General features: G+C 39.9%; 1 protein-coding gene across 1 annotated transcript in view; it reads right to left on the bottom strand.

Moving 5' to 3' along the window:
- FLT1 (fms related tyrosine kinase 1) overlaps positions 1–11,874 on the bottom strand; it is a 101,501-nt gene extending 89,627 nt beyond the window's left edge. Inside the window, 4 exon segments of the mRNA XM_009290222.1 lie at positions 1,476–1,600; positions 11,195–11,415; positions 11,713–11,819; positions 11,821–11,874. Of these exon segments, the coding sequence (XP_009288497.1) occupies positions 1,476–1,600; positions 11,195–11,415; positions 11,713–11,819; positions 11,821–11,874 (507 nt within the window).
- Between the last annotated feature and the right edge of the window lie 374 nt (positions 11,875–12,248).

Below are 12,248 nucleotides of genomic sequence, written 5' to 3'. Positions count from 1 at the left end.
TTTCTCCTTTCTCCTTCCCAGAGTGTTACATCTAGTTTTGATGGTGTCATCTTACACCACAACCCCAAGCTAAAGGCAAGCTGATATGAAAAAAAGAGAGTAGATATGTCTCAATCTCCTCCCAATAAGGAGAAAAAAAAAAAGATTTATATTGTTTAATAAGAGAGAAACCTGACAGGAATTTTCTCAGTTAGGAATTTAATATGCTGAGATTTCAGATGCGACAATACAGTGCCCAAATAAGTTCCTACTCTACAACATCCACCCTATAGAAAGTCAAGCCTCATTTACTTTTGATTCTATAGCCACAGAATCTTGTGCGTCATCCACCCCTGCTGCACTTCTTGCAGGAGAACCGTGTGTGTGTGTACACACACATACGGTAACACCCTCGGTCAGATTACTTTCTTTTCTCTGTGTTTTGCTTTCTTTCATGTGATTTAACAGGTGGAAACCAAGAGGCAAAATCAGTATCTATATTAGCAAAGCAGCACTGGATAGAATTTGTAAACTTCTAGGTCAAGTTAAAACACAGGATCAAATCTGTGGCTGGTGTAAAACTCTATAGTTAAAGAGGAATCAAAGATTTGTATTGATCTAGATAAGCATCTTGCAGTGGTATTGTTTGGCAATTGCATGTTATTCTGTAAAAAGACAAATTTCTTTTACTTGTAACAATGATGAACATTTATGCCACTATGTACAGAACTCCCTTTATTTAGAAATAAAACATCACTGGCACCTCCACCTAATTTTTAAGCCAAACAAAGGAACTTTAAAAAAAGAAGCACCATTCTCTGTCTTGATACCAGGTACTTTACTACATACATATAGGTCAGTTAGCTGTCCATGTAACTCTCAAGGAACCTAGGAAAGAAATGGTTTCCCCAAAACATGAAAAATGCCTAGATTTTCTAAAACTGGCCCCACTGTCTCAAACTCTGCACAAGTTTCCCTACAAAGAGAAGCCATCCCTTGTCTGATAAGTGCACTCATATGTAAAAGGAAGCAGTGAAGTCACTGGTGGGAATGAGGCAGGGCAAAGGCTTGCAGAGATCCTTGTACAGCCCCAGCAAGTCTCCAGGGACTGCACTTACCGGCTGTTCCAGAGGACAGAAAAGGAAAGGGGAGGAAGGGCAGGGGAAGAGGTGGGAGGAAATCTCCTCCTAACAAGAAATTCCTTCCTGGGCTTAAGAAACCTTTGTCAGTGAAGATTTAATAAAATGGTATGAAAAGTTAAAGTTTTGTCAGAAAGTTCCCATCCAGTGTAAGAGACTTGATGAAGCCCTTCTGTGAGATATGAGACAAAGCCTCCAGGGTTGAAATATTTCTAAACACACTGACACCCAGAAACCTTGTTTAAGAAATACTAAATTGTTGAAATATTTCAAAAGTATTACAATAGTTGTAAAACAAACAAACAAAAAAATCATCATCCACAATAACACTTTCAGAGCATGCTTGGATTGAGGTACCTTTTTTAAAGTAACAGCAATGTTTGGTGCTGTGACTCTGCACGGAATGATCATTTCTCTTCCCACAGTCATGTGTATTATTTTAGGTATATCACTGTGCATCTCTACAAATGGATTGCCTGTATCTGCAGGAGAAGAAAAAGAAAAGGTTAATATCTGAAATCTTAAGACAGTGTATGGAAATTGTAATGGTTGCGTATCTGAAAGAACAGACTAACCCTGTCCATAACGGAAGCTAGACAAAGTCCTCAAATCAATCTTCTGTCTACTTTTATCTAAACAAGTTCAGCAAAATATTATTAAGTATTTGAAAATATATTTATCACTCAATATCAATAGCAGTACTTTGGTATCTCATTTAAAATCCAGGACAGTTAAAGTACATTTTTCCCATTACAGCATCATCTCTACTGCCGAGATATGTATTTCTTATTTCAGGGCATTTCTATTTTATTATCACCAGGAGAAGCAAATTATATGGGAAGCGAGCTGAAATTCACTTATCAGAAAACCCCTACACAGGACATGTTCCTGCTCTCTGCAAGAAATTGATGGGAAAAACTCACATTGACTTCACCAGGAGAAAGAATCTACTGTGATTATCCAGCCATATTTTCAACTCTGAGAATACGGACTAGGGAGAGTTAATTATTCTCCTCCTTCCCATTATCACAATACCTATATGTCTCTTTTGTAAGTGACAAGGTAAATGAAAATGCCAGGAAAACATTCATTCCGTTTGACTCAATAACTAAAGCTTGGCAGAGTAATTTACCGTCCCTTGAACAATCCCTTTAACAAAAGGCATTGTCATAAATAGCTTGCGCTGGGAACAGGGAACATTGCTGCTGCTATTGTTTAGACCACTTAACAAAGAGGGGCTCAAGCCACAGGCTCTGGCTCCAAATCTTCTTTGCAGGTGTTCAGATCTGAAGGTTCGGTTTGACTCCCAGTGCAGACAGACTACCTCAAAATTCACATAAGATTTGGCTTTTAACTCTTAAAAAAGTAGAACATTCGGATCTTAATTCCATGCTTATCTACAGCTCCAATGTTTTTTCAGGCAAATCCTATTTTTTCAGGCAAATCCTATTATTTTCATTCAGTCAAAAATCTTACAAATAACGGAAATCTTTCTTGGAAAAGAAATGAGTAAAGCTAGCAAGAACTGACCCTTTATAAAACCTTAAATTGCAATATACTAAAGTATTCTGGTCCCAGACTTCTGCATGTTGACCTATGTTCACCCAAGTAGTTCTTCAAATGCATTACTTTTACTTCTCTTTCAAAAGTATGATCTTCACTTCCCAATGTCATAAGACTGTTCTGCCCTTAGGATCTTCTTTTCTTATTATATGCAATAATATTTTTGTTTGAGACATCAAATAGGAAGAGAAGCAAATTCTACTCGAACTTATACTGGGGAGAATCCTAAGGTAGAGTATCTCAAACACACCCCAGGATACGGAAAAAGTTTTCCTAAAGAGGTTTAATGAAATGAAAGACTGTCACAATGCTTTACTTAATAATAGGTGTTAAATGTCCACTGAGATCGCAAAAGGAACTTATGAGTAATAGAGGATGCATATGTAATAAAAAATACCCTAAGGACTTGTTAGGCTGATGTTTCCTCTGCAATACGATTCAAGGGAAGACCAAGAATGAACCTGTTTGTAGCATGGTGAAGAGAACTCTTTTTGTTTTTCAGGGGCTGCAGCCACAGAAGAGGTCACCTGCTCCTTAACATCACCAGACAAATGGATTTACTACTCCCCAAAGACTCGTTTGTCTTTGTCACAAAACTAAGAGCTCCTGCCCAAAACCAGCAAGCTTTGCAAAGTAGTTTCCTGTATCACAATCTCCAGATCATTACAAGTGTGAGGAAGAGCTGTTCTGGGGACTACCGGTGCTGTCTGCAGACACAGTGTCACCACTGACTGATGCCAATGTCGAGGCAGAGGGGGCTGTGCAGCTCAGACATCCCAGGACTCCTGCCCATCGAAGGCAGGGACAGGAAACGAGCACAAAACACCATGCTTGGCTTTTTTTTCCTTCTTCTTGAATGGAAATGCACGCTCGCGCCTGGAGAAGTCAATGAAGTGCTCTATAAAAGTCAACTGAATGCCCTGGCTGCTCTCAGTAGCCTTTAAAGCTCAGTCACAGCCTTTCTTGGTGCACTCCCTGCAGTGGTATGCCAAGGCGTCTCTGTGCCCCCGCTATTCGCGTGCGGAGCTCCCATTGACATCACCGGGGACTTCCGCCATGGGCCGGAGGGCAATCGATGGCCCCAAGTGCTCCAAATGTCTTCCTGCTTTTGATTAAAAGAAATACGCATCATGTTTCCTAGCACAGTTTTGTTTTCATAATGAGTGTGGAGGCTTTTCCTGATTCTCTTTGATTTTATTCTCCTTCCGTCTTAATGGCCATAAGGGGATACTCTCAGTGCCTCAAGACCAGAATCTGGTGCAGGGTCTACCAGCCTGGATCAGGCAAAGCCAAACCCACAGCGGCACCAGAGCAGGTTATGCCATGTTGGAAGGGTATGCCAACGACATGGAATCCTTCTGTCCCCCAAATAACAGCATTCCTTGCTTCTTTTTTCCTCTTTCCCTCCCATCATAGCCCTAGCTATTGCCAGTGGCTCCTGCTACATTTCCTCCCAATTCCTTCCTGAGGGGAGGTAAATGCCATCCTTCCCTGAGCAGCTGGTTGGCAGCACATCTGGGATGACCTAGTCTCTCACCAGTGGTCTTCTGGGCCAGCTTCACTCACTCTTGTGTTCAGAAAGCTCTAGATGTAAAAGGAACATCATGGATTGACCTATCTTGAAGACCACATCCAAGTTATACATTCAGCTCCATCAGGATTTGGAATGGAAGATCTAAGAGGGTTGACCTTGTTTTTTGAATTTTTGCTTGGTTTTTGGGGTTTTTTTTGTTGTTCTTGCTGTTTTTTTCCTTCAGAGCTGCCTGCAAGGGTAGCAAAATGAAAGATGGACAGCCAGAATATTTGCGTATGCTGAAGGTTGCTTTAAAAGTCAGTTTAGTGGTTTTTTAAATTGTGCCTGGCATTAATGACTGTGTGCTGGTTTGACTGTGTCCCTTACAATATCTCTCAGTTACAATCAACATGAACCCACAAAGAACATTCATGAAATCACAAAATCCATGAAGGTCACTTGCTATATTGTTATAGAACATAAATAGCAGCTTTTTATTAATCTGGTTGGCAGCCAGATACAAACTTGATAAGAGACTTAACACAAGCACTATTATGTCTGGTATCAGTAACCTGTCTAGGCTATTTATAGGATTTGCACAAACAACTAGATTAGGCAACACTGAAATGCCAAATTCAGAAAAGATGGAGAGGTTCTTTTTTTCCCCACAAGCTTCAGCTACTGTTCTTGGGTTTGTTTTGTTTTTAATATTCTGAGCTATGTAAGTCAGAGTACTTACACATACATTTGCAAGAAGAAAAGTCTCTGCAGGAAGGTCTGAGCTCCTTGAAATCTCTGAAAGTTTGTCCTCAGAAGTTCTTCCAAAATACCTACTTACACTTGGCTCACCATCAAGACTTGTTTCAGGCTAAGAGAGCCAAAACAGTTTTCTCACATTCACATAACACCCTTTTCCCTCATGCACGTGAAGAGGACCAAAGTCTTTACTAAAGTACAGACATGCAAACTTCATTAAGGTTAATGGGCCAATTGCCAAATTCCCCTTTCCATTGTAGGGATGGAAACTAACTAACTAACTTTATTTATCACCCTAACTAACTTCATTTATCCCAGTTAAATTAGTAGGGCTGTTCAGCAGTAATTCGAGGAGAACCTTGCACACCAAGAGTGGCTCTCATCTCACTTACTCATCTAAAATATAGACATTTCTCACTGAGCTAGGTGGCCAAACTGTTAGTGTTGTCACTGGGGAGAAAGGGGGAATTCTGCCATGGGACTCATCTGACCTGTTTTAGACATCTGTTTCATGATGAGATGAATCATGCCCTAGGAAAGGCACCTATTCAACCTGCTCACGTGTAGGTGTGTATGTTCCTTAAGAAAAAAAAAAAAATCCCATTTTGTATGTCTGGAATCACAACACTTATCTGCAAGAAAGGCTTTTCCACTCTTGCCTCTTCTTAGCCTGTAAAATAGTACTCTCCAGATTCAAATGATTTCTAAACCTTGAAGGAAGACTGGAGATATAAATTAATAATCACAGGGGGGGGGGGGGGGGGAAGAAAAAGGAGGGGATTATTTTATATCTGGAGCACATTCAGACACAAAGCATCGCTGGCTTAATTGTACAGTGATTTTTAGGCAGGGTTTGTTTGTTTTCCTTTGGGTCTAGTTATACTATGCTCTCATCGACGTAGGTTCATAACACACATAAAACATGGTTAAAACTCTTAAGGAAAAATAATCTTACCCACATTAGCCAGGAAATCCACACTAGAGCAATCACTATGTTCAGAAAGCGATCTCTAGAAAGGCTAATGGACATTAGGAACACTTTCAGATGTATCCCTCCCTCATGATGTTTCACCTTGGAAACGTATTTCTGTTTCAGTAGGAGCTCTAAGCCTTGGTGAGGAAGAAGGACCTCAGAGGGCTTAGTGCATGGCCTTTGATGCTGCCAAGGCATCCACACATGCTCCGCTCAACACAGTGTACTATAATGTGAAGTCCATGGACATGCAATGACAAAAGCACGGCAATTATAGGTGACTGACGTCAGCAAGTCCTAGAGGGCTCTGTTTTGTGACAGGAACCTCATTAGACACTAAAAATGTGTCCGCATACTTGATACAGCTGTAGCATAGTTTAATTTCAACTGGTTTCCTTTTCATAACAGAAGTGCTATCATATTATTGACTCTGACAGTGTAAGCCAAACCGTACTGCTCATAGGTTAAAACTGTGCCAAAAGCAAAGACAGAAAAAAGGCACAGGGGAGGAAGAGTTTCCCAGGCGTCAGCAGGTTCTTCTGTCAGTACATTATTTCTGAATAAGAAAGAAAAAGGAAAAAGAAGAAAATCTCCCTTTCTGTTAGCTTTCAGGGTGTTTTGCCTTACTGCTTTTTTCACCTGTTGAAATATTTTGACTTTGACACTTCTGATCTTAAGAGACCCTTTTGGGGAACTCTTTTGATGCCCTCCCTGTTCTACAACATAGTACCTTTAGGGTTACAGAAGTCAACGCATTCAAGCTAAACATTAAATCCATGTCGGTTCTGGGGCTGGATCCAGCTATCTGTCAACAAGTGGACCTCCCAAGGAGATGCCATATGCTCAGCACTTGCAGAATACAACTCTAGAGTTTGAAAATGCACTCAAAACCCCAGATGTTTTGGCACTTCAGAGGCTTACATTTTTGAACCATTCACTAATGCTAAAGCCCTTCATTCTGGACTGTCCAACCTGAGAAAAACCTCAAGCCAAATATCCCAAACTAGTGGGCATGTTTGACATTCCAGGCATTGGTGAGTACAAGTACTCTCAGGACTTGTACCTTTAGTTACCCAGCACTGGTTTGTCTCACCTGACTTAAATCATCTCAAAGCAAGACATCTATTCTAAGCTTGTTCTCCAGATTCCATGTAAAGTCAGTGATGAGAAATACTTACCAGAAGGTCCTTTTTTTCTCTCTTTTAAGTACACAAAGAGAACAGACAACTGACTTAGCCTAGAGGTCTGATTTTAAAACAAAATATTTTGAATGGCGCTTGATTGAAGTACTAGTACATGTCTCACTTTGCAAGGCAAAGCATGTGGGCAGAAGACATGCACAGCAGGAATGCGAGGAGAGACAAGGAGAGGGAGAACTTTGACTAAGAAATGGGCTAATACCCTAAAGCCAAGTACAACTTCACTTGGAGAAAAATTCTCCGTTGCAGTAGAATTAAGACATTACTGTTGTACATTAATAGCTGAAAGCTATCTTCATCACAGGAAGCAGCAACACTTCAACTTGAATCAAAGTTTGTTTAAATTATTGCAAAAATCTAACCTTGATATATCAATGTAATTGAACTCACATGCTTTTCCTCTGTCATACCATGGGAACAATTGATCAAAGGCAAGAGATGATGAGAGTAGAGAATGAAGAGAACTGCACATTTTTGGAGAAAGTGAATGAGCTCCAGCAACTGGAAAAGAGTGTCTTAGAGATACCAGAACAAAGGCAGGCAGAAAGAAAAGCCTTTAGCACTGTCCCCAGGGAAATCTACATAGGTTTCAAAACAGCCTGCTGATAATTTGGTGTTTCTTAAACGTCTTCATTCCATAATTATCCCTTTTCAAGCAGAAAATTCCCCATGCCTCACTCCAATGTACACAGCGAGTGTTCATTACGAAACTTTCCATTTTACTACTAAGCTGCAGTTGCATAACAAAACAAAGATCAGAGCAGCTTTTGGTCCAAGTCAGTGGAGAAATTGGCAAAGAGGCTTTGCTTCATTTCAGATTTTTCCCATGGCTTGTGGGGGAAGTCAGGCCATCAGTTTTCTTAGAGCAAAGTCCAAGGCTCTTAAGAGAATTAATTTCCCTCGCTCAGTGTTTCAATTCCTGAGCTGTGTGTGGTCAAGAGTTGCTGCGGCACACACTGCGCACTCACTCCCCTGTGCAACTCAGTAGTGACCTCTCCAGCTGAAAGAAAGGTGGTGTCAGGACTAGCACCAGAAAGAAATGTCACCAGCCTGCCTGTTCTTGATCACCCAAACACAGGACTTCAGCAATGCTTCAAGTCATCCTGGGGCACGTGGGACTTGCAGTCTCCTACTCATCATCTTGCATCTTGTTTTTGTCTATACAAGCTCATCTTCTGCCATAGCATACACTCGTTACTGAACCAAAGGACTTACTTTATTGGGGTTTTTTTTTTAATCCAGTTCATATTCAGTGTCACTCTAATTACGGAAATGAATAACATTTTTAAAACAGTAAGTGATGACTTCCTGTACAAACAATATCAACTTTCCTGATTTGGATTCTGTGTTTGTAAATAGCAACTATTTGTTCTCATCTGCAGCATGCTAAGACATGGGAAACAGGCACCTCGGTGATCCACATGGAGCTAATATGGGAAATGGACTGACACAACGTCCTGCCACAGGAAACAATACAAAACTAAGACGGACCCAAATTTTACAAATGTTTATTTCCTAAGCACCCACGAATTCATTTAAAATAAAACTAAACTCAAGAAAGGTAGTCTTACAGAGGATTTTGTTATCCCTGTCTCACCCCCACTTGAGCCAGATAATTGAATTTCATTCATGTTCACAGAAATAATGACTTTTATTAAGAGATTACTTAAGTAGTTTCTTTCCAGATGCTAACACTACACTGATCAGAAAGGACGAGTTTTGGTACTTGGTATCTTGTTTCTTTGCAATCTACTCAACAAGTCTTCCTGAAATTGTAAATTTTTGGAGGACTAATATACCTTTCCCCACCTTAGGGCAGAGCGATGCTTTCAACAGGCATTAAAAGAGCAGTTACTTTGCAGCCTCCCTCGTTATCAGTAGTTTGCTCTAACTCTCATATGTGCTTACTAGGACACAATCAACACTTAAGTGTTAAGAAATTGGTTTTCAATCAAAAGGATTGTCAAATTCAGAAAATTGAGATGCCAAAGAGGTCTAAGCTTGATACAGGTTTGTCCCTTAAACATTTTACTGGTTTTTGGCAAGCAAGGTAGGAAGAGAAACATAATCTAATCCTATCTTCAACAGCGACATCAACATTTAATGACTGAATGTCCTTGAAAAACCAACAAAACCAAGACACTTGACTGATGCAAAACCAAGACACTCAGGCAGCCTTTCTAAACTGATGGGGGGGGGGGGAGCTGTACAAAAACTATTTCTCCACTGATATGTTTTTCTTACATCACCATGTGAACTACACAGATAACCTTGGTTCGCATACATCTAATTGAGGATATCTTTCAGATGCAAGCAAGCTACATACAACTTGGGAAGCAGTGAAGAGCTAGAACAAAACCAAGACACTCAGGCAGCCTTTCTAAACTGATGGGGGGGGGGGGAGCTGTACAAAAACTATTTCTCCACTGATATGTTTTTCTTACATCACCATGTGAACTACACAGATAACCTTGGTTCGCATACATCTAATTGAGGATATCTTTCAGATGCAAGCAAGCTACATACAACTTGGGAAGCAGTGAAGAGCTAGAAAGACTGGTTGTATCTTTCATTTGTAAAAATTCAGGATCCAGAAAAATTAACACTTCAAACAGGAAAGAGACGAAGAGAACATAAAAGAATCTCTTATATAGTAAAGTGGGTTTAGCAGAGAGGTTCTCAATCAGAGTCACAACCATCCTTGCTCTTCTCATGTGGTGAATGGAGAGGATTGTGGGTAAATCTCAGATAGAGATGACATCCAAGGCGGGAGGTTCAAGAAGGCCCCATGATGGGAAACTTACAAAAGTCATCCAAGAAAATGGTAAGTTTTCCTAGGCAGCTGGAAATGTTGGTCACCAAATGAATAACCTACTTTGGTTATGCTTCCATGGATGCACCTGTAGTTGGACATCCAGTGAATTATATGAAAATAGTTGGGTGAGAAAAACACTTTGCAGTATATTTCAGATGAAGGAAAGCAGGATGAACAGCGTGAATTATTCAACAATTCTCAATAAAGCGACACAATAATGGGGGGAGCTGTCTTATTTTCTATCACTGTAGTGAGAGGTTCACTTCATTCTGCTTTTTCACAGCACCAGTCCCACTCTTCATGTCACAAAATGAAAACAAAGGCTAATTCACTCTGATGTGAACTCATTAGAAGCAGCAGACACATAATCTGGAAAACTTCCAGTTGCACATTCTTTGTAATATGGGCTTTCAAAATCTGTGAATCCTGGTATCTTACAGTAATCTATTAATTTTAGTTTGTAAAAATCAAGAAAAACTAAAATATAAAATTAAATTAAATCCCTAAACCCCTAAAATGTTTATAATTTCTTCTTTTATTTAACGCGTCTATTGAATTCAACTGTTCTCAGAAGTGTCTGATTAATATCCTGGAAGAAAACAGGATCAGAAAACAATTTCTGTTATAGCCTAACTGACCTAATTCCAGCATTTCCCATACATTACACAATACTTGTTTGCTGAACACAATTCTGTGTTTAGTTTGATTCCATTTATTCTAGATTTTTACAATCTGTGTACCATGGACTACAGAGTACATTTTTGAATGTGACTTAACATGCAAATAGTAATTTTCTACAGCATGAGATAATTCAGTGATCTGGATAGACAGCTTTGGCATCCTTCAGCTGCCTAGAAATCTATAATCTTACACAGACAGGTTAAAGTGGACATTGTACCACATATATGGTTTTCATCAGTCATCATCCCATTCTGTAAGATACTGCTTCTCTGATACACATTTCACAGATTCATTTCTAGTCTACTTCCATGTGGAGTTCTATTTACTCTAGCAGACTGGTTGGATTGGGTCTTTTTCTTTCTTCATTTTCTTCCTAACAGATAAAACTCTAGCAATTGTATTTGCAAGCTCTGAGAAAGCAGATTTTATACATTAATTAGTAAATTATCATGCCACTTTGCAAGGCTGAAAACATAATTCAAAGCCCTGTATTTAACCACGGCTGAACTGCGTTATTTATCCATTTTGCTGTACGGATGTGTAAGTACCAAGGAGTGTTAAAAAACGTAATCTTACCGTTAATAAATACATAGACTGTAGATTCCTTCTTCTTTTTTGCTGGACTTGTTGGGTATTTGCAGCTATAGTTTCCAGTGTCACTTGCTTGAGTTCTGCTCAAGGTCAGACTGCTGCAGGACTGTTTCCCATTCCTTCCACAGGCATATTTAATTACTTTCAGCCTTTTGCTATCCTTACTTAGAGTTTCAGGCAAAGACCATGAATGAACCATTTCCCCCCTGCAAATACAGATAAGGAAGCAGAAACAATTATGTTGGGCTGCAATTATATAGCTCCAGTTCCCAAGCTTTCTTTTTTATTATATCAGGCTATTTCTGGGGTTCTCTTTTATCTTGTTTTCCAAAAACAACAACAGAAACAACAAAGAACCATTAAACAATTGCCATTGAAGTTCACTCCCCACCTTTCCCCACAACATAAGGTTTCATTTTTTTCTAATTTCAGTTACAAAAAAAAGAAAGTGTCAGGTGTATGAACTCCCAGCCAAATTATCAGAATCCAGCTCAGCTGGTTACCTGCAGGTGAGATTTAAAGTCTGGCCTGCTTGAACAACGTGCTGTGTGCCATTTGTGCTCAGCTCAGGAACTTTTAATTTTGATCCTGAACTAGATCCTAGAAAAACAGAGAAAAAAAACCATTAAAAATGATAAATCATCCTGTTCCCAGTCCACTCACATTTATGATGTTGTGCTGGAAGGGGAAAGCAAAGAAAAGGGGATGTCCCCCTTACCACACGTACTCTTTTGCTCTGAGCATAATCCTGCTGTCCTGACTCAGGACTCACATAATCTTCCACAAGAACTAGTCAAGAAAGAAAGTAGAAATGAAAGCTATGCAAGTTTCAGTCAATGACTTTGCTCTCAGATTGTTCGCTGAGCGTACTATGAAGAAAGTTCAGGACCTTGCGGCTACATATCTAACCAAGGAAGCGCACCTTCAAGCACCGCTGGCTGCATTTCCTTAGGAAACACCACCATGGCAGCCCCTTCAATGGGAAGGGCAAAAGTCAGCCACTTCCATGGCAAGAGCCACGTATCAACCTCTAAGATAC

Source organism: Aptenodytes forsteri, unplaced genomic scaffold (genome assembly GCF_000699145.1).
Source record: "Aptenodytes forsteri isolate BGI_AS27 unplaced genomic scaffold, ASM69914v1 Scaffold155, whole genome shotgun sequence".
Taxonomy (NCBI): Eukaryota; Metazoa; Chordata; class Aves; order Sphenisciformes; family Spheniscidae; genus Aptenodytes; species Aptenodytes forsteri.
Note: the sequence above shows the minus strand (reverse complement) of the source record. Positions and strands in the feature narration are given on the sequence as shown.